Source organism: Spodoptera frugiperda, chromosome 28, assembly GCF_023101765.2.
Source record: "Spodoptera frugiperda isolate SF20-4 chromosome 28, AGI-APGP_CSIRO_Sfru_2.0, whole genome shotgun sequence".
Lineage (NCBI taxonomy): Eukaryota > Metazoa > Arthropoda > Insecta > Lepidoptera > Noctuidae > Spodoptera > Spodoptera frugiperda.
The window spans coordinates 6043413-6067530 of record NC_064239.1 but is presented as its reverse complement, the minus strand read 5'-3'; the positions used below and the strand labels follow the sequence as shown (position 1 = coordinate 6067530).

The window sequence follows — 24118 nt, the reverse complement described above, 5'->3', positions numbered from 1 at the left end:
AATTTCGGATAAAACGAAAATCAAACTTTACCCGACCTAAGGATCGGACCTGAAACCCACCTTTGCTCGCAGTCATACAATGTTTATATTCAGCACCAATTTAGTTGATTGCTGTATATTGTACACAAATTTATATTCATACTATAGTTAATCGAATGACTTTAGACTCCTTGCATGATGTGATAGCTTATCTTACCATGGCCAAAATATCTATAATGAATTGACCCATAAAAGTACCCAATAACCGTAAATCACCATGGTAACACACGCCCTAATTAAAGGTGTGGTAAATAAGTCAACTATCTAATATCACCTATACAATAACACCTTGTTATTAACTTCGCACCTCGAGGTATCTACGTTTAAAATACGATACTACACCGTGCCCTCAGTGTATAAATCGAAGGGTTATATGAACATGAGTGTATAATTGGAAAATTTATTGTAACACGATAATTAGAACCTAATAATGTAGATATAAGTGTAAACAGTACAGACATTTATGTCACAATTTCTGTCGGCTAAACGTATCTTTCGATAAGTAGGTGTACCGTACCTACCTACTTAAAATCGATGGTTGTGTTTACAGTTTGAAAAGTCCATAGCAACGCTGCAGTGACTGCGTGGATCTCCACAGCTTACCAACTTACAACACGATGTGTATGTAAGGCGTTGTTTGTTTGTGATCTAACTGTTTGTGAACATGGAAGAAGACAAGGCCAGTGAAGAGGCAGAAAATTGGAAAATTTACGAAGCGCTGTGTAGTAAAAGTCCAACAGAGGTAAGTTTTCTTTTGTTTAAAGAGAATTTATTAGAAAACTCATCAGTATAAAAGTGCATTTAAGTACCGGTAAACTATGGCAACTTTACCAGACCCTTGGCAACTTTACCATACTATCGGTATTCGGTATAAACTCATTTATCTAAAAATCTACCCACTAGAATTCTGTTTTGTAATAGTAGTATTTTTTAGACTTTAAAAGGAAATATTTACTATATTTTGCGTAGACGTAAGACTGCTATTATGCCAGTAATGGCCGTTACAGTGTAGTGCGTGAAAATGTGCTAAAAGTTAGTAGTTCCTAAATTGTGCTCACAGAGCCTAAATTATTTGTCACAGGTGAGTGAAATTTTGATCTTGTATGTATAATATAGTTGGGATTACTGTTGTAATGTCAGCAATTGCTTTTTCTTTAATTTATTGATAAATAATCGCTTCGGTAATGTTGACACAGGTTAGGTAAAGTTGCCACGGCCTGCTTTGTGGCAACTTTACCTACAGTTAGGGTTGGCAATAAATGTTTTTTTCCTTGTTTGTGTGTATGTAACCATTTTCGAATACCTAAATTTCCCAGCATAATAGTGAATATCCTGGATGATAAGTTATAATGTATTTAATAATACCTTTTGTTTTAGAGCCAAAATGGCTCACATGAAACAAAACCGCAGAAAACTCGGAGCTAGACAATATAAAAAGTATACGAAAGTAATGTTAAAATTAGCTATGGAGATAGTGAAGTCAAAAAATTAAAAAGTCAAAAGATTAAACATTATTTTGTAGCCTTTTTTTACGATTTTAAACATAAATACTTAAAATTTTAGAACTTAATTTAGTTTAAAAGGGAACAATATTTTTGTCAGATATTTATGCTTTTTTTTACTTTAGGTTTAAGGTTTATAACTTTTTTTTTTAAATGTACATGTCATAATAAAATTTCTCATTTTTTGACAACCCCGAGCGTAACAAATTATTTGTATGTAAATTACGATGAAACCCGTGGCAACTTTCCCGACTGTCTGTGTAGCCGTTATCTTTATAGATTTCCTCATATTGTTTGCATTATAATACGAAGAGGTCCTAGATGAAGCCCTCTGTACCTCAACAACTCTTTAATATGCAATATACGATGAATACGGCGCGTAGGTAAAGTTGCCAAAAATTTGGTATCTTTACCCATGTTGTTTTTTCTTTACTACGGCTAAAGTAAGCGTTTGTATATAATGACGCTTACAGTAAAGTGAGCCAGATAGACTACAATTCTAAATATATAGTTTTGGTTTCTATGCGTCTTATGGTTAAAAATATATTTCGATTTTTGTTCCAAAATATGGTAAAGTTGCCATGTTTTACGGTACCTAAAACAGTAATGTAAATATTGCAAAATAAAGTAATTCATGAGTCTTAGCCTGCGTCTCCCTCTGACTGCATTGACCTCTGCCTGATAATAACAAAACAAATAATACGCATAAGCGACCTACCTACCTTACCTACCCATTATGTGATGCGACTATAGGGAAAATGTAGTAACTATCTATCCACTATATGTATGTCTATTACGTCGTAGTAATTAAATAGGCAAGTTACAGTAAAGTAAATACTTTTTTATTTCGTACATACATAGGTAATGACTTACCTCTACAACATATTTTGGTACCTAACGTTAAAGCAATAATCAGTTACTATCTCTTTGACGACTCATTATGCACTAATAGAACACCACGAATCAATTTGATGGAGGCTTAAGTAGCTATTGAGATAGATACACCGACATAGGTGCCCCGCACAACTTGCACTATAAAAGATAGTTTGTTATTAAGATTTTTGTAAGGATGGATAATCTTCATATACAAGTAAATAAATGATTTCTCCCGCTTTAAGTGGAACGTAACTTAATTTTGTACGATAGATGTCTAATTTACTATAACTAAGTATTATATGGGGGAAAATCATTATATGAAATACTAGCTACTTCCGCGCGGTTTCATCCGCTGTGCTTGTCTCCTATTGGTCTTAGCGTGATGTTTTAGCCTATAGCTTTCCTCGATAAATGCAGTATTCAACACAAAAAGAATTAATCAAATCGGTCCAGTAGTTCTGGAGATTAGCGCGTTCAAACAAACAAACTCTTCAGCTTTATAATATTAAGTATAGATGGGTAAGGTAGGTAAGTTAAGTAAAGTATTAAAAATATCTTCAATTGTCTGATAACCTCTGCTGATTATCTAATATCATTAATAATTCCTTCAAAAGTACCATATCGAGGTCATAAAAAAATAAAATGTAATGTCATCAATGCCCTTATCAATGGTAACGGTTAATCAAAGACTATAATAAGTATAGGGGAACGGTCAATAGAGTGAGCACGCTAAGTAATGCACGTATCTAGTTTGCACTACGCTACTATTTTCGCCCGGAGGACACGGTGCATCATACGGTGGCGGTGCTTGGGCTGAGCACCGCCATATCCTCAGGAATGTGATCGGCGACAGTGACCTCTTGCGTCCGGCGTTAGCTCAGGCCATGGTGCCAAGTGTGGGGGACTAGAATGCTATCTCCTCCCTTTGTGAAGCAAATTAAAGAGGAGGCGAGGCGCGTGAGGGAACGAACCTCTTCACGACCCAGTCGTCGCGAGAGACACTCCTAGCATCGCGCGACGATCTCCGGCCACCGCAAGTGCACCCGCACTTGCGGACGGCGAGCAAGGGTAGCTCGCCACCCGACCAGAACCGGACCCGTTCCACGCACGCCTCAAACAGCCATCAGACCACCACGGATGGAGCCCAGTAGGGCTGATGCCTAGTTCAGAGCTGCAGACTACCTAACGGGTTTACCGGGGCTCCGGCTCGAAAAGCAGGAGTAGGAACGAGATGGTTTTTAGTCAGTAAGAGTCTGACACTCCCTCTCACCTCGCCCAAGGAGAGAAAATTAATGATAAATTAATGTATTTCCCCCTTAAAAAAAGTATTATAGCCGACTAGCGCACAATTTAGTATTGGACGTGTAGCAGGCAAGTAGCACCTCCCATATTTACATGATGGGATGACACTCACATCACAACCCATACACTTTTCTTGAGTGGGTTTACACACATAACATATTCACATAAATACTTAGGTACACATCCGAATCGAATCCGTGACAGTCTTGTTGCCCAGCAGTTCAGCCACTACGCCAACCAAGTCAATGCTATCTGCCATTACGCTGATTTTAAATATAAATAATTATTGCCAGCATATTAATTTACCCATCCAACATCCATGAATCCTACTCAAGAACTGAAATAATATAAGCATGTACCAACGTAGCACGCAAAATTGATAAATTGCAAGCCAAAATTATAGATGTCATTGGGCTGAATGAAATGGTGGATAAGTAGGTACAAGGGGAATTAGAAAAATGCTTGCTCAAGGGGTGGTAGCGTGCATTGTTCCGTACCTCGCACGGATTTCTCGTAGCACATAAACATAAGTATACCCACCGCATCGTGTACCTGGCTATACGTAACTGAACCAGCAAGTCGTAGATTACAAGCTTCCCTTTCAGAAACATTTCCGTGTCCCTCGACTAGCTGCTCAATACGTCGCGAAGTCGCATATCCATTAGATGGCTGTGATGACATCGCAACTATATTACAATCCAACCAATTATCATGTCCATAAAAATCGTGATTTGGGGTACGCTCCCCCACCGTTTATGTAAATTTCAAGCTGTGCATGTTAGTATCTACCTATATAGGTCGGCGAATAAGATATCGTGACTCTCGGTCGGTAAGTCTGAAACCTCGAGCCGTATCACGCTACATTTCAAGCAAGGAGTACTCAACTACACTAGTCGGCTTTTGCTCGTCACGAAAATCTGACTTCTTTTAACTGTAGCATACAAGATATGTACCGTGTCATGGAGTTATGTAAGTGTTTCAAATTAAACCATTTATATAATGGTTTGTTTGGCCCCTTCAATGTAAGTACAATAAATTGTATTCCAACAATAATAAAATTATAATAATTTCCTCAGATGGAGGCAGACGTTGGTAATGATATAATTACAAGTCTGAGAAGTGATCTTGCCGGGCTGCAGTACAAGCGAGATAAGCTAATATCTGAAGTGAGAACCAAAAAATATTTTATTGGTTTATTTATCAAACCATTTTCTATTGTATATAAGTAAATTATCCACTAATTACAGAACAGTGACTTAAAAAACCAAATGTTAGCTCGAGACCAGAGAATACTTGAGCAGCAAGTAGAGATCGATCACCTTCGTGAACAAAATGCACGCCAGAATGCTGTCATTTCATCTCTTAGAAAGAAGATTCAAGACCTCGAAGAGATTCATCGAAACCTTCAGACGTCGCAAGGAAGAAGTGAGATCACAGTTCAAACACTGCAGAGAGATAACCGCTACTGTGAAGAGAAGATTAAAGACTTAGAAAAGAAATTACGTTCTCTTGAACTAGAGTGTCACAGTGAAGAACAACAAAAAGAAAATGCCCGTTGCCAGTTTCACGATCTTGTTCGTCGTATGTCTGCGGCTTTGGAATCAGATTTTTGCGATACAGCACACACTCACTCTCCGGAAAGCTTAATCATCAAGGCGGCCGAGCTTGTCCAAGAAATCACCAGACTGAAAAATAAGTGTATGAATACAACAGAAAACTTATCGACAGTCGAACAGGACCTAAGAAGTTGTAGAGATGCATTGGAGAGATCAAACACTGACAAGGATATTCTACAACGACAACTATCAGCACAACTTCTGGATATCGAGAGACTTAAACAAGAAAAAGAATCCCTTTGTGTTCAAAACAGAGTTATTGAACGAGAACTTCACGAAGCAAGAGAAAAGCTATCACACTGTTCCAAAAACTTAAACGTTGTAACGGATAACGTGAACCAGAATGAATCTATTATCATTCAGTTGAAAGGTATCTCCAAACAATTTCGCAATGATGTATATTTTAGTTTAATCAAAATATTTAATGTTTCTTTTATTCACTTAAATTAAATTATTTTAGAGGATTTGAGGCATCGAGATGAAAAATATCAAAGACTACACGCGGAATATCGCAATACAATGGAATCATTAGCTATATTACTAAGTTTACCGACACGATTTGTTGAAGCACATGAAAGTACTATTAAAGACAGGATTCGTGAAATTTTAAGTGATAACAAAGACAAATCTGTAGTAAGTATTAGGTACTGAAAATCTTATTATGTTTTTTGTTCTGCAGTACCGACATAATATGTTTTGTTACTGTAGCAAATAGATGCATTGCGCGATAAGTTAAACATGGAATCTCAGCAATTGGGAAGAACAGCGCATTTACACGATCAAGCAAATACCCGCGTGCGCATCCTAGAAGATGAAAGAAATATGCTCGAAGCTAAATTACACAAGCTGGAAGCCGAGCTTAACGCACAGGAGGTCTCCAGGGACAATTTACGTAAAGACAAAGCCAATGTAAGTGGTGCACTGCGACTTAACGTTTGGTCATAGGCTCTTAAGCCTTACTGATACGAATTAATAAATAACCCTTTTTTACAGTTTGTTGCCTTCCTAGAACGTCTAAGTCGGACACTAAATATGGATGAACTAACCCAAGACATCGGTATAGAATTGCACACTGAATCGATTATCCACCGAGCTGAACAGTTAGCGAGGCTTGAAAGTGATAAAATTGTTGATAAGGTCAGTATCTACTTACGTTTTCATAAAACAATCTTTATACATGTTCCTGTATATAACCACCATAGGTACCTGATCTGTATATAACATTTGGGACTTCAATACATAACTTATTATTGTACTCGAGTGCGAACTTCCATAGATTGATTAAGAATAAAATGAAGATGGTTTTGAGAGCTAAAGCTTGACAGCTTTAGATCTATCGATAAAACTCTTTTATTAGAGATATTAACACAACATATCTGATCAATCCGCCAAGGTACCTTAACAGTGAAACGAGTACAATGTCATTTTACCTTCACCTTTACTGAGTGCCGACTGTCGGGGTACACACTTGTATGTTGCAACTTGTACAAAGCGTTTGTCACCATTCTATGTGTCTGTGTGTGTTAACTCATATATGTTTTGTGTAGATGCTATATTACGGATACTATGGTACGCTGCCCAGACTGCGCAGAGAAAGATCTTTCCATGACTTACCTTACCTTAAAGAAGTAAGACCTGCACGTTAAGAAGAATAAATCAATGCTTACGTACCTATTTATTAATAGAACGCAGTCATACAGTAATTACATCTACGTTGGCAATGTTTGTGTCTATCATTCTGCACAGTAAAGTAGCACCATTATTTTTTTGAAACAAATATTATTTGTCACGGTCTATTAAGTAAATACCTAACTACGGTTTAGGTTTTGGTAATTAGGTAGATGTTTCATTAGCAAAATTGGTAAAATCATTCAAGATCATCCTCATACGTAGGTAGGTACAGGTGTCATGCATTAATATAGGAACCATAATCACATTTACCCATGTATTTTAAATTAAAATGTTTAAGGTAATAAATAAAAGCTCGTAATTTAACACTATTCTAAATAAATCTAAGAGACCTTGTGAGTTGTTGCCGGTAGGCACTTAGTGCATGTTTTAGAACTTTTTACAACAATAAGTATAATAAGAAGCAACCTTACCCGAAGCACACGCGATGTCGCCTGCATCGATATGTTTTAAAAACAAACGCAGAACAGTCACGCGTATACTTTGCATGATGTCAACGCGACTTATCGACCAACTTCTAACATTTAGCATCGTGGTTTCCATATTACAGACAGCGGTTGTTTATCAGTTACAACGACGAATTCGGATTTTAAGAGAACAACTACAGAGGAAAGACTTGCACTTAGATTTGTTGCGACGAAAACTGAGTGTACAGGTGAGTTATTTTCATATTATTTTTTATTTATTTATTTATTTATTTATTTATTACAATATGGAAGACTTACAGCTATATAAAAACTTAACAAAGAAGATATTTTATAGACAACAGAAAGCCAATTACAAGTCCTCACTTATAGAATCGATTAACTTTATTTTTTATAGCACAGTTTTTTTTTTTGAAAGGGGCAAATCATCCTATTACTTCTCCCGCCTTGGGCAAGGCGAGAGGGAGTATCAGACTCTTACTAACTAAAAACCACCCCGTTTCTTCTCCTGCTTTTCGACCCGGAGCCCCGGTAAACCCGCTAGGTAGTCCGCAGCTCCGGATCAGTTTATAGCACAGTAAGTAGCAAGTTTTCTATTGTATGTTGTCAGGATGAGAGCTGTCGAGTGCGAGCCGTGTTGCAGGCGGAGCGCGATGAAGCTGTGGCTCGCAACAAGAAGCTCGCGCGACAATGTGACAAGCTACAAGTGCAGCTTAGTGACGCGCGCGCGCAAATACGTGACCTCAACGCACAACTTGTAGATGCCGCTGAGTACAAGGTAAGGGCTAAGGGAGAATGAAAGAAATGATCAAGAATTTACGTGCTTCATACTTATTATACTCTTCTTGTGAATTTAAATATTTATACAGTGAAACAACTGATCATATTAATACTTAGATTACCTAACTATTTGCATATAAGGTTTTATAATAGTAAACAGAACTTTGCTATGATCTTATTCACTATGAAAACTAAACAGTTGAACTTTAATAAAATTATCTATACAGGTATTTAGTCATCGTAGCCTCAATTAATTCACATCATTGCGTTTTATTCATCCCACTCTATTTTAGCTTTTCTCACTAATCGTCGTATTTTTAAATCTTGAGAAAAAGAAATGTGTGGCTTAGCTATTTTGTTATTTGTCATATGCACCTACTTAGATGTATTATTTTTTTATTATATACTATAATTTTAATAGTACAAAATGGCCAGGCCACGCATTTGAGCATCCGTGCGGCAGACTCGCCAGTTGAGCTCACTATTTGCACGCCTACAAGATTGATAGCGAGAAAACGCTGCTCCGCGCTACGAACTAGTCGCTACGAAACTTGCGCAATGAACTACGAACTACGCGCTACGAGCTACGATTATCGTAGTTCGCCGCAACTTATTTTAGAGCTAGACATACATGTTTAGAAACTGACTCTATATGCGATCTGATTACTTATTGACAGTGCTGTATATGGTTTCGTTTTAACAACAACTTTTAATTGAAAAAATGCATGTGTGGTGTTTTTCCAGAATAATGTTTGTATTATTCCTTAATTTTATTTAATAAAATTTAAACGGCAGATAACATCACTAGAGAGAGCTCGCAAAGTAGAAGAACTGCAAAAGAAGTTGGAGGAGGCGGAACTACTGCGCGTGCGTTACAATCGTAAAGTGAACGTGTTGAAGGAACAAGTGCGCTCCACGGGCGAGACCTTCGAGCAGGAGCGCTCGTCCATTGACCACCAGATCACCATCCTGCGGGATGACCTCGCGCGCACCAAGGAGGCGCTCGCCGAGAGCCAGCGCAGGGAAGCTCAGCTCACCAGCTTCAGGTCAGTATAGTAACATAAATATATTTAGAAACCAGACCTTTTATTTATATCTATGTCTTCTACCCGGAAGACGTTAAAGGCGACTTAACAAAACGACTCGGGCGAAGTATTACTGCTTTTTTCGGTGTTTCGAAAATTTCTCGGTGGTAGCACGGAGTCTGGAAATGTGCCTTAAATGGCAATAGGCTCACCACCTATTAAATGGGACTTACAACATAAATTGTGAAAAGTAGGTGTATGCTGGCATTACGTGCCATAATGTGCACCTCTGTCTACTTCGGGGATTAAAGGCGTCCCGATACATGTATATATGTATCTTTTATTTATATCACTACCCGAAAACGTTAAAGGCTTCAACAAAACGATAAAACCAACTCAATAAAAGTCTGAAAATTTTAAGAACACTGCTGCTTGTCCCTTAGTTCTACTGTCCACGATGCTAATTGAATGTAACTAACTGTTTCAGGAACTCGATAGCGAAGTTGCTAGGTATCCTGGTGCCGGTGTCTGTGTCTGACTTCGAGATGGTGTCCCGCCTACAAAAGCTGATCGACGCACACCACGACTTCACGGTGGTGTCGCGCCGATACGACGACCCCACTCTGCTGCGAGCCTCCTCTCGCTCTCCACCGCCCTCGCGTTGCAGAACCTAGATACGCCTGGTACACAGTAGTTTACAGTAACAAGTCTTAAAGATTGTCGTGTAAAAGTGCCGAGCTATTAAACTAGTAGTCTCAGTTATTAAACTAACTGAGGCCGGCATTTCCTATCAGCCTACTTTGAGAAGAAATGTGGAAACTCAGAAGACACAGTCTCTTTTAGTGCCCCGACAAAGAATAATATATTATGAGAACCGTGCAAGTTTGAGCGAACCTATTCTGACGGCAAGCACATATGTGTCGGTTTACAAGCAGCTCAACTAACGCGGTGAATTTCTTCCTATCTCTAAATTGATCATGACGAAAATTCTTTGCAGATCACTGCGCTACGATGACTCAGGGTATGCAGATCCTGCCTTCGAACTCGACGATGACATATACAAGGCTCGTGCAGGATTGTGACACGCAAGACGCCGCGCTCGTTTTTAAACATAAACCGCCTTAAGTACTACAATAGACAACGCGGCGTAATATTGAACAATAACCTGACGGAAAGTCAAAAATATTATACTCCTGTAACTAAATATTATGTACCAACAAACTTACATAAAAAAACGTCATTACCTTTGGTCAACGAACCAAGCAACGCAACCTGTATATCCTAATAATAACCATGAAAGTTGTATACATTTCAGAAGATATGATCATTGTATTTCCCTGTTTATGTCATGTGTGATTAAAACAAACACTGTCTACTGACCTGACCTCAACGCCTAAAGTATTTAGAACGCAAAATTGATTATAAGTATCTTACAAAATTCTTCTGAAACACTACACTTTGTTCTATTGAAACTAATCGCATCACATGTGTTGTGAAATGAATGGTCTGCCTTACTGCCAGTTACTGCCCAGTGTAGTGTCATAAAGACGCACATTACGTTACCAAGCTGAGGATGACCAATGTAACGATATATTGGTGGTTTGTGTGCCTACCTACTATTTTAAGATAACTGTATAGCCTATATATACCATAGCCTAGCAACCTAGAACCTATACATATCATACAGGCTACACTTCTCTCGGCTTAAATCTCATCTAAAATTATATTAAGTGTGGGAGAGCCATGCTTCGGCACGAATGGGCCGGCTCGACCGGAGTAATACCACGGCCTCACAGAAAACCGACGTGAAACAACGCTTGCGTTGTGTTTCGTTGTGTGAGTGAGGTTACCGGAGGCCCAATTCCCCCTTCCCAATCTTCCCCATCCCCATTCCCGAACAACAACCCTTAAATTCCTAACTCCCAAAAAGCCGGTAACGCACTTGTAAAGCCTCTGGTGTTTCAAGTGTCCATGGGCGGCGGCGATTGCTTACCATCAGGTAATACGTCTGCTCGATTACCGGCATGTCGCATAAAAAAAAAAATATATATTAAAAACGGACATATTAATATTTGCGTAATGTAAGTAATAAGTATATAGGAAACTAAAAACGCAATATTTTTAATACGTGGGATACAATCAATTTGAAATTATAATTACGCATACATTTCGACATCAAATAGATAGATAAGTCATAAAAACCCATGATCGCAAAAATATGTGCATGACGTAATAACCTGAAATAATGTATAATGTGCATGTCATATGTCGGTACCTACTCGTTAATGTGTATGTTACTTAGATAAATGTTACATTAAGTAGTCCCCATATGATTGTATCTACGAGGAAGTTGTTATTAACGCATGTTCAACCGATACTCACTAGATGATAGCTATTATGATATTATAAACATACTCTTATATATTTATACTGTTTGATGGAGTGCTATTTATTGATGTTTTGTACTACATTTTTAGTTGAAAGTCTTCCAATACTCTTTGTTAGCAAATTACTTTATTAATTTAATTTTAAGTATGTTTTTTTTTATTGAAGTTATCTAATTGTGTTAGTAGTTACTTTCAATGTTACTCTGTTTTATTTATAAATTGTTTGCACTCTGTTTTGTATTTATAATTTGTGTGGATGTAACTACTTTCTGTAGGTAATTTAATATGTTATAAATCTCTAATATAAGTAGGTTCGTAGGTAAACTTATTTTCTTAAAATTTCTACAGTGCAATTATACCTTATAGTCTTAGGGTTAATTTAATTATAAGTACATATTTTAAAAAGGAAATTAATGTTATTACGTATATATGTAGGTACATTGTAATCCCTCACCTAGCCTTATTAAGATTTTAGTGAAATTAGTTTTAAGAAAAATATTTAAAGTTGTAAAGTTGCAAATGGTTCATCCAGTATGCTTTATTTTGTATATCCTCCGAAGTATATCCTATCAATCCCATTTTTGTTTGTTTTTCTCGTAGAATTATTATGTTATTATTTAAGTTATTCTATAAAACTAAAATGGATCGCTTTATTCCCAAGCCATCAAATATAGGTATGTTCTAACTCGTATAATATTATAAATTTAAAAATTATCATTTAATAGTAACGCTATGACTATAACCCTACTTGGATACCACTAATGTCAACAAGATATGTAATACATACTTTGGGACTGGGACTCCAATAAGTAAGTACCGATATGAGTATGACAACCCAAATTCAAGGGAATGGTAGAAAGGTATACACTTACAGACAAATAAAAAAAGGAAACCCTTCTTTTTTCGAAGAAAAAGAACGGATGTTTTGCTTATTATTATATTTATATTGCAATTTGCTCGCCATTATTACATACACCTAAGGATATGGGAATAGGAGTCGAGGACATAGAAGGACTATAACTGACAACTTACAGACCAATTAAAAATTATAAGTAATATTCAAAGTACAAGTGGTTCAATTATATTATTATTATATCTCAATCTAACGATACTTAAAATACATGATGGTAATAAATCAAAAATGTCTACCTGTGTCCAATGAATAATTTAATTAGGTGCTGACATACTTTATACTTATACTCATCAATCATGAAACAGAGCAAGTTTGTTTTTAATTATTATTTTACTTGTATGTTGCTATGCACTTAATTATTACCATTAGCTAGCTCGCGTCCAAACGTCCATGTAAATCATACTTTGAAGACACACATGTTTCCCAGAGAGGGGAAATCTAAATCTACAACATATCCAAAGAACGTCAATTATTAGATATGTATTATTAGTCCTATGTAATAGAGGATGAAAGCAACACAATATGTGAAAAGGTACTGCATATTCAATCCAAGTGTAGTCTTAGAACCACTGGAAAATTAAGAATAAAAAAAAATAAGAATAAAAAAATATAATAAAAATATTGCTCGATCCTAGTTTACTTTCTGAACGAAGCCTAATACATATACCTACAACTTAATACCCACAAAAACGTATATAGACAAAGTTCACGACTACCTTCTTAATGTATAAAACTGATTTTATTTGACGTAGGTAACATTTAAAAAAAACTTCTTTCCGGATAAACAAATTGCGTCGTACCCTTATTGAATGTAATCTCATATATTATAGTATATATAATTATTATGTATCTACCTATAATTACTACTTAGACACACCGTATATCCATATGTAGGCACTCAAAACTTACTTAGTAAATAAATATGTGCATAATTCAAATAATTGCTTTATTTTTATTCGATTTTTTCGACACACCCGATCAATATGGTAGGTAAGGTCTAATTACCATAACCACTTAATGTTCGGTGGCCACCGCTTGTTGGTTTTTGTATGATTTATCTAGATAATATGTATGCTGTAACTAATTATGTTCAATGATAATATGACTTAAGTAACAATTAAGTTTTGTACGTAACGTAACGTATCTACAATAACTCATAACTACACTATCAATCATTATCCTGACCTCGATCGGAATGTAGATAAGTAAACATTAGGTATTTGTTAAATACATAGGTACATTACTTTAAAAATGTTGGGATAAACTTATCGCGCATCATGTGGAAAGCACTACAACTTTACTATCATTTTTATCAGTTGGACATATTTATCGATATTAGTATTGCAATAGTAGCAAAGATGGAAGTGATCAATACTATGTACATTTCCATCCATTATCCACTATCACCAATAACCGACCACGAAACTACAATTAACGACTTTATACTACCTGAAGTTCTAAATATGTATAAAATCGGTTACCACCTTTATAATTATATCAAATACTTACCTGTATCATTTTAAAATTGCGGGTAAATATATAATCAAATCATAAAATTATATCATGCACTTCTACCTTAAACTAAAGAACAAGGAAGCAAACTCATTGAAACAAACGTGTTGGAAGAATTATCTGAAACAAATCATTTAAAATGTGCAGCAAAATTATTTACTGTTTGTTTTTCATCGCTGTCGGTAAGTACCTCGATATGATGAACACGCTTCAATGCTTGCTAAAATAAAAAATAACTAATTTATAAATCTAACATACTAGTACCATGTGGTGTTAACATGTAATTAATGATATTGAGTACATAGATAGTTAACGCTTAATCATCATTAGAGACTCGTGTAAATATGGCAGCGTATTAATTAATTAGTTTGCAATACTGTAAATACTATAATGTCTTTAAATTGAAACTTGTAAAGTTAATACTTAAATTAACTCTTTGGGTTGAGTGCCTGTTAAAATAATTACATAACAGTACAATGCCAAGGTGCTACAATGAAAGGGGTTAATTATAACCGATGTATGAACACTGAAACATGCGCGTTTAACTTGTACTCACACCTACAAACTATTTAGTTTATATTAAAACTGTTAGGTGTATTACACCAATTTCCCTAGAAGAATTTTCATCGAAAGTGCAGACTATTTTTCAAAAATATATGTGCATATATTATGCATATACTAGTTATTTTCTCGATGGCCTTGGCAATTGCAATCTACTTTGAGATAGGTAGGTACCTAAAATAAAGCTCGAGATAAAACTAATTAAATTGAATTAATTATAGGCAGGTTCCTGTCATTTAAAAGCAGTTGATTGACGGCTACAGTATTTTCGACAAACATCAGTTTCTAGAACTATTTTCTATTGAAAATTAATATGTTTTTATTCCACGTCGGTGGCAAGAAAGACCACGACCCACCTGATAGAAGGTGATTACTGTGGCCTATAAACACTTGCAACACTTGAGGCATTACATACGCTTTACCGACCCCCAAGAAACGTATTTAATCTCTTCTTGAAGTATCCCATATTGTTGACTATATTATAATAATGTTTCTTGTAGTGTCAGCGCGGCATACGGTACGCTACGATGAACTTGACGACGCGGACCACCATTTGCTGCGAGCTGCGTACGAGACTCCTTCCTACGATCATGACGAGTACCAAGAACAGGATGACATGTCCCTAGGCAAGCTGGACTTGCTAAAGGACGGGCTCTGGGCTGTCAAGGCTAAGATAAAAGAACTCAAAGCTTTTAACAAAGCTATGGCCGCTAATTTTCTGGCCACCAAGCTAAAGGTGAAAGAATTGCTGGCGAACAGCATCCCTTTAAAGAAACATCATCATGCGGATAAGAAACCTTCATATAATTATCAGGTAGGTCGTTTTGTTCCGGGCTATCGCTTATCAAGTCCACCTAGTAGCATACTTATCTGGACTATTTGTAGTTCTTCTTCTTACATTATAATTCAAATAAATTCAACCTGTTATTAAATTACAGATTAGGTCATTAGATAGACATTGAATTTTTTCGACATTGAAACTAAGTTCGTGCGATATTCAGCGAGACCGCAACACGAATTAGTAGCGACTGCATACCATAAAATCAGTAATAAGTAAGCAATTAAATCACGTCAGAATCGTGGGCGACTTGCAGACGTAAAATGTATTGTATACCTGTTTCCCTTCCGCACTATATCTACTTACTATTAAATACTTAGATACAGAAGGCACCTATATACCTTAGTAACAGATGCAAATTATTTATAAAGGTATTAATTATTTATAATGTGTAGCAAGGGCACACCGTAGCTTATAATTACGACACAAGATTTTTTCCAGTACCTAAGTACCTAAAGAATAAATAACAGTTTTCTACTTGTATTACATAACTAGGTAAAATAGATATTGTAAATCGTAATGAAACTGACGTCATTTACAGGCTCCATCGTATCAGCCGCAGTACTCGGCACCACAGTACACAGCGCCGGCGCCCCAATACTCCGCACCTCAGGTCTCCGTTTCTCAACACTCCGCGCCTCAATATTCCGCACCTCAGGTCTCCGTGCCTCAATACTCCGCACCTCAGATCTCCGTGCCTCAATACTCCGCACCTCAATTCTCCGCACCTCAATTCTCCGCACCTCAATTCTCCGTGCCTCAATCTGCGCCCCTGCATGTGGAACCGCAGTACATCGAGCCCCACAACCCACAGTACACAGAGCCCCAGTACGCACCCGCACAGCACCAACACGACCCCTATTACGGACATTAACATTATCAGACCTTGTTTTACCTTGCATAATTTATTTATCTAATACATTTTTATTTTGTCGTCTCTCTATATTCTTTACCAAAGAAAAAGGGTTGATGTTAATGTTTTATCTTTATTCGTTATCCAATGTTAAATTTTAATGATGTACTTACATTTCTATTACTAATAAACTATTCTTGTTGTAAGCTCTTTGTCTCATCATAGACGTAAGTCGATTGATATTGGCGTGCCTTAAGCGTAACACGTCATAAGAAAGTGCATTAATAAAATAAATTCTTAATTGTTAAGGTCACCAGTACTGTTGAGTGGAGTAGTTGAACGCGGCGCGCGCGCAGGCCACTCGTGTAGTAGAAGCGAATCGCTTTTTCGAATCGAAATCCGAATCAGAGGAAATCGCTTAGTGTTGCATCGAGTCCTGGTGCCGGCCTGCACCCCACACCCCGATGTGCTCCCAGTAACCCCTGCCTCCCAATAAGATGTGTTTGTTAGTTATTCCTGTCAGAGTGGACATGTCATTATCGATACAGTAGAACTAACTAGTGTGTTAAGGTGCGCCGTTGTCCTGCTGCGAAATGAATTACAACCTATTATGGATTGTCCTTCTGGTATGGTTTAATTGTTGTTTATTGTCTTTTGCATGTTTTAGGAAGGAACGACCTCTGAATAATGGAAACTATCCAAATTTATGCGAATGTTAGTCGGGATAGATACAATCACCATTATCCCTGGACCTTAGTTTAGAATTATTTATTATTTTAACTACATGCTTCTGTTTTCTGTTCCTTGTGTGATGAGTTATCAGCATATAGCTACTGATTACATGCCCATGCTGATATTTATCTGCCCTGAAAAACACCGCAAGTGTATACATACATGTAAATATAGGGTGTCCCAAAATTAACGCAAGATTTGAATTAAATAGAAAACGCCGTTTTTAGTCTTTTGATAGTTATATTTTTATTGACTCGTAAAGTACATAGGATAGGGTTATGTATGGAATAACACATCGGACAAATGGCCTCACGGCTTTGCATGCACATGCGCACTCTTTTGTTGAAATTTCCATGACCATTCTGCATAAATGTGGCTGAATTTCGTTGATGCAGCGTTGAATCTCCTCCTTTAATGCACGGGTGGTTGTGGGCTTGTGATTTCAAATAACCCCATAAAAAGAAGTCTAATGGTGTTAAATCACACGATCTAGGAGGCCAATTTTGATCACCGAAACGAGAGAGTACACGACCTGGAAATGTCTTTGAAATATTCTTTAATAATGAAGACACGTTGATCTATCGTGTAACGCTCCATTTTTAATAACCCTATACTGTTAGCTGTCAAATTGCTTTTTTTTCAGGGTTGCCAACACTTCACTGCACAAATGGCGGCAAATTCAAATCTTGCGTTAATTTTGGGACACCCTTTACCTATGTTTTTGCAAATATTCATCATCATCACTATATACACAATACAACAGTCGCTTTTAATTTTATCCATATTAGTGTTACAACTAACTACGGTACTCGTACTATTAAAATAAAAATTTACATCGTTTAATAAATTTAGTATTGATTAAACTCTGACAAGACTGGTAGATATTATCAGTGAACCATTTAACTAAATATATATTTCTAAAATCTAACTAGGTCTTAACATACAATAAATTAATAACATTGAACGTAACAAGACTGACGAAAGTTAACGAACCACAAGCTTTTGGAATTACAAAATTAGGAATTAAGAAAGCTAAAAGCTTCTTGTATTAGGTTGTATTTGAAACAAATGTTAAGGCTTATAGGGTGTCAAATTAAATATAGATAAGATTTGCACTGAATTGTGTAAATCAAACGTATATATATATATATATAGAATGTATGTTATATACCTACGTAAATTCAATAGATAAAAGGTCATCACCCCTTGCCAGTCTTTTTTAAGGGGGAAAAATCATTCTAGGATTTCTCCCGTCTTGGGTGAAGCGAGTGCCAGTATCAGACTCTTCCTGACAAAAATCACCCCGTTTCAACACGTGCTTTTCGAGCCGGAGGCCCGGTAACCCGCTATGCAATCCGCACCTCCGATGCAGTCCGCAGCTCCAGATCCCCTTGTCATTCTTCTACAAGATATATGTAAAATGGACGTGAGTAACATATAAACATAATAAGGGTTTACATCATCATCACGGTTATTAGACGGATTAGAGATCACAATATGCAAGGGTCAGGATTAACAGAAAGCTCTGCTGCCTGGTCTCCATTCAAGGTGTAGTCCGCTTAGTAGACTCTTACCACACCCACGGGGAAGTAGGGGTCGTAACATATACTTATTCCAATACTGTCACCATACATCGATGCAAATATGTAGTAGGTATTTTTCTTTAGATCTCTTACAGGATAATTAAATTTTTTATTAGATACCAAAACAATCTAAAATTGTAAAGAAACCAAGCTCGCATTTTTATTATATTTTTAATAGCTTGTCACTTCAGCAAGGTTGATGAATAACATTTAAATTAAATATTTGTGTAGGTTGTATTTACATTCACATAGGTACCTAGTTACCTCCACAAATATCATTTGATCTAGTCCTTCGTTAAAAATGTTGCAAAGTTTTGTTTTAATACAAGTATTCATGAGCTATTATGTCATTATGCAACAAGTTAAAGTATGTGAGCGTGATCATGATCGCAATTCCTCAATGAATGCTAAAGATGCAGAGTATCTAGTCTGTTGAACTTGAAATCCTTACTTACCTACTGTGCTACCTATAGGTAGACTACAACAAAATAACTATGTATCTGAGACTAGTTTAACGTATAACCCGGGGTATAAAAATAGAAATCCCTTAGCAACATGTGTGTGGTTGCAGCGCCCTTTGCAAGTTCAAAGCGAATATAATTGTGTGATAAATGTCAGAGTGATCTTTAAACAAACTGGATCGACGGCGCACACTAATTTCATTTCATCTGAGGGCGAAACGGGTCTAGAGCACTTCCTGGTCTTTTTATAAAATGGCATCAGGTAGGCGTGTATGTATATTTATGGGCGTAATATTGTTTTACAGTCTCCATTTTATCTCCGATATTATCAGTTTAAGCCATCAGACGGCAGGCGTCGGAACGTATCGTATGATTAACTAAAGATCGTAATTTTTATTTTTAACCGATTTACCATAAATAAGGGGTTTCTCAGTTCGGCCAGTATGTTTTTTTCTATGTATGTACACCGATGACGTCGAGGTTTATTGACTGACTTGCGTGATTCTTTTTTTGCTCAACGCTGAAATTAGATTAGCTGAAATTTGTTTCAGATTGGTTACTTGAACGATGTCATTTTCTAGATAGTTCGTAGATTTGTACATCGATTCCTTAAACATTTCTGGTCCGATTTGCATGATTCTTTTTTATTCGGTAGGGTATATTCACAAGTTGGTACTTTTGACCATCTGATGATGAGATCCCAGGGAAATCGAGGGCACCTCCTTAAGTTATGGTATATGTATATTCATATGCATGTAGTAAAAAACGGTTTATCAATATTACAAACAGACAATTCAATTTTATTTATTAGTCTAGATGGTTTTTGTGGTCGGTCTTTTAAGTTTATTTTATTTATGTATTATTATAACAACCTTTCATTTAATTTCATATGCACTCGTAAAACCATACATATTTAATCTACATATATTATGATCCAAGATCAATTTTACACAGTAGTCGTAAATAAGCGAGTGCATAATGCGGTACGAAATAGTTACAATCATCTAGAGCATAACATTAATTTAAAGATAAACATATTAATAAAACAGATGTAGGCAAGGATTTTTTTGGTAATAACTGTAATTTAACACACGATCGACTCACAGCTGCAATTTGGAGAATTAATTATTCACATTATATCCGCTACACTTTAAGATGCCGTGATTCGCTAAAAGAGTCGTTCTGACCAAAATATTTTTACAAAATGGAATTTTGAATAGTTAGGTACTTAATATTTCAGTTGAGTGAATTCAGAATTTGGTTACGAAAATAGTTAAAATTTTTGGATAGTTCAAGTGTCAAATTGTAGTTCAACAACAAAAATGAATTAGCACTTCGATTCAAAAACTGTTTGTTATTTGTAAAATACTTCCGAATTGTACATAGGTAAGATATTAAATAATGTTAATGTTGAACGTTTAAATTAAAATAGTAAACTATGCAAGTACAACACATGCAGGTCGGTATGCACAAAGTTTTCTTTGTGCTCTCAAGTTCTTTATCATGGGTCAATTTATTTGCATTCGAGTTTAAAATACCGCACGATCTGGTAAATCAGAACTGGTTTGCTCGGCTCCCCGTCCACCGTCTGCGAACCGTATATGGTTAATAAAGACAAAGAATTACTAAATAAATCTCTTTCCAGACAAATGCTCTATGAGCTTATCTCATTCCTTATCACCAAAGGGAAAATCTTTTGCAAACATAGTAGAAGGGAATTCGTTAATCATTCATTAACTTAAACATGCAGACCTATGAAATGTATTGAAGAAACGTAGGTAAATAAATTATGAGCAGGATGAAGGCATTTAACGCAGAAACTAAATTACTCGATTGGCTGTCTACAGACCATTCCGTCTATTATTATCATCAAATAGCTTGTTTGATTGCAATTCGTAATTACCTTAGATCCTATTCTATTATAATGTGCAATTTTAACATTTTGTGCTAAAAAGGGAGGTCAAGGAGGGATACTCAATGCTACTACACGGTAGCCATAGATACCCTAGGTACAAACAACATTCGGAGTGTGTACGTGCACTGCTGCCTACGCATATGATCAAAACTAAAACAGGCAGACTTCTGTCGTTACTTAAATTGCAAATTATGTGAATTATTTTCGTGTTTGTATAAGGTGACAGGACGTGACGCAGGTGCGACAGTTGCAATCGTTCAATTAACTTGTAGTAATATTCGCGCATTGTCCGGCGCAGTAGGCGGCCTTCGACGAGCACTTTTATCTAAAGGAACGCCCTTAATCGTTCGCGCACAACTCTAAACTTGCGTCTGGCTGTGGTTTTTCTTGAATGCGCATTTAGAATGTACATAAAATAAGATTTACTTATTTATTGTACTTCAATCGAGTTAACTTCTGTCGTCAATTTAAAATTTTATTTTACCGTTGGCAACAAAATATGTTAATACATTATTTGGCAATTTCAAAAACGATACTTCGCTATCATCGACGTCTTTTAAAACTTTTGTATTGAGTCATCATATTTTTGCATCAAAAAGCATAGGTACCATAGCACAAAAAAAACTGTAAGAATTAAGTACATCAACAAAATATAGAATAATTACGATGATGATGATGGTGTGATTATTTTGGAATATTTGATTGTATTGAAAATACGTAATATTTTATTTATAACTAATATTTATTTTTGACTGAGGAAACTATTCATACAACGTCACACCTGTCCCCGAAGGAGTAAGCAGAGGTGCACATTACGGCATGTAATGCCGCTATACGATGTACACCCACTTTTCACCATTTGTGTACAAGTCGCATGTAATGTGTTAATAAATTACTTAATTAGATTATTTGGCCGCTAAATCACCGCAATTTTGGAAGTCACTAACTGCCTGTCACTCGGTGGCTATTTGCAGTTTTAGAATGTAACAGATAGGGCACCGAATTTAAAATTATGAACCTCTATAATTTTGATTTACAGTCCAAATCATATTATCTGCACAAACTAACAAATGCTACCTAAGCAAACTCACTAGATACCTAAAGGGTTACAGATAGTAAGTGAATAACAAGCAGCAGTTTACAGATTGACATGGTTGCAGATCGACTGTTTGATATTCTGTAACAACAATTAAAGTTGCCGGATCGCTAATTCTGCCTACACAGGCCTATACAGAGCACGTTATGTTGCCTTTGTTAGCTATCAGTCGACGGTCGTTGGCAAATTGTAGCCTAATCAAATTACACACAGGCACTGCAACACCTGCTTTCAATTAATATCATGTCCAATTCTAAGAAATATCCACAAAATTAATATTGCTTAATTCCTTCTGACGAGTAAGTGATTGTTGTACGCTAAAGGTAAGGTAAGGTTTGTAAGGATTATTATAATATTTTTATTGAAATCGAGCCTGTCTTCCTCGAATAATCAAACTAATATAAATTAGTAATAAGCAACATTAATTTTGATGGCTATCACGCATTAGGGGTTTAGAGTTTGAGATTTTTCAGTGCTTTCTATCTGTCGTAAGAAGTAAAAGAATTCGGTCTGTGTTACTATGCAAGATGTTTTATCAAAACCACAATATACTCTGCATGCGGATAGATTTCGAGATTATAAGTGCGTGTAATGGCACATCCAACTACTGCACTGACCAGTAACCAGGCGGTCAGTGCGTGGTGTGTGTGGTCAATAAATATCATGATTGAAATAAATGAACGTTAATGATTTAAGTATTTAATATCTTGTTACACTTAATGGTTATTAGCGTGTAGTTTTTATACATATCCGCGGCCTTCAGGTAGGTATTTCACTGTCACGGATCAGGCACGTGCGTGGCGCCCACCGGCACTCCACGCCTAGCTACATCCCGCTACACCTACTAACACGACACCTGTCATTAAGTTCATTAATGTTTGCAAATTCATTCTAAACATCAATTGTTTATTTTTTGCTATGAGGCGCCAATTCTTCTTCTACTGAGCGGTATTAACTGTTTATCTTGATTGTTTTTATTTGTGACCATCCTTAAATCTTACTGAGAGCATACAAGATGTTAACGTAGGCACAGTTCCTTACAAAATTTAAAGTTTCGAAGAAACTTAATCTGGGGCTCAGACGTTTTTCTTATTTAGGCGCCATCACATAGGCTTGATCTAGAATCTATTCAATATTTATTATTTCCTGTTATTCAATAGTTTGCGTTGTAACAAATACCCAGTCCACACATTCTATAGAGTTTATAAACTCACCAATTTAGTCCACTCACACCGTGGACTGAATAGCAGTAAAACGCCGCTACGACCTACTACGAACTATGCGCTACGAGGTAGGCGCTATGAGGTGCGGCTATAGTATTTCACAGCAACGTTTGGTTTTTGGTTAGAAGCTAGGCTTTTTTAAAGTAGGTACGGTACTTTATCTTTCTATCTTGTGATATTAGGTCTCTGGTCAATTAAGTTAGATCAAGCAGGTGCCTGTTTTGAAACTATTGATTCCAAGAATACCTACCGGTATCTTATAACATGTGCTTTATTCATATGTACCTATGTAGGTAATATGTACTCTTTAACACCAACTGTGATCAAAACCACCCTTTAATATTTAGATGATCACGCAATCTGAAAAGGTTGATGCATTAGAATGTGATAAAAACCTTGCGCGTAATTGGAGAAAGAATCGTAATTAATTTTCTTGTTACTATAGTAAGAGTAATAAATTATACATTAATTAGTATGTAGGTAGCCATTAAGTGTCTATTTGTTTGTAGAGCATTTTTTCTTAAAGGTCACATTCAATTAAATTCGCTTTTAGATTTAATGTAAGGCCGCAATAATGTGTTACTTCATAGCGGATTTTTGTTAACTTCCGCACGATTCTAACTGCCAAACCCGATTCTACTTACGTATTTATTTAGAGCACTTAATAATTTTTATTCATTAGTCAAGCTTAATTATGAAGCCGTGGTCGTAGCGCCTTAATATTAGTCGCCAGTGGGTTTAAGACGCTCGTTTCTCATGCGTGAGGATGCGGGTTCGAAACCTACTAACG

General features: G+C 36.3%; 3 protein-coding genes across 3 annotated transcripts in view; all 3 read left to right on the top strand.

Moving 5' to 3' along the window:
- The first annotated feature begins 446 nt into the window (after window positions 1–446).
- LOC118265109 (coiled-coil domain-containing protein 170) lies at window positions 447–9928 on the top strand. The gene is made up of 10 exons (XM_050705703.1): window positions 447–781; window positions 4796–4885; window positions 4967–5705; window positions 5796–5968; window positions 6044–6244; window positions 6329–6472; window positions 7575–7679; window positions 8060–8227; window positions 9025–9275; window positions 9742–9928. The coding sequence occupies exons 1-10, from the start codon at window positions 704–706 to the stop codon at window positions 9926–9928; spliced, it is 2136 nt and encodes a 711-aa protein (XP_050561660.1). The 5' UTR covers window positions 447–703.
- Window positions 9929–14079: 4151 nt separating this feature from the next.
- On the top strand, window positions 14080–16525 carry LOC126912685 (immunoglobulin-binding protein Sbi-like). The gene is made up of 3 exons (XM_050705975.1): window positions 14080–14248; window positions 15128–15441; window positions 16007–16525. Exons 1-3 carry the CDS (start codon window positions 14206–14208, stop codon window positions 16337–16339), a joined length of 690 nt encoding a protein of 229 aa, XP_050561932.1. The 5' UTR covers window positions 14080–14205; the 3' UTR covers window positions 16340–16525.
- A 124-nt stretch (window positions 16526–16649) lies between these two features.
- Window positions 16650–24118, top strand: part of LOC126912684 (uncharacterized) — a 13424-nt gene continuing 5955 nt past the window's right edge. Inside the window, exon 1 of the mRNA XM_050705970.1 lies at window positions 16650–16944. Coding sequence (XP_050561927.1) covers window positions 16912–16944 — 33 coding nt within the window. The 5' untranslated portion in view covers window positions 16650–16911. The remainder of the gene's footprint in view (window positions 16945–24118) is intronic.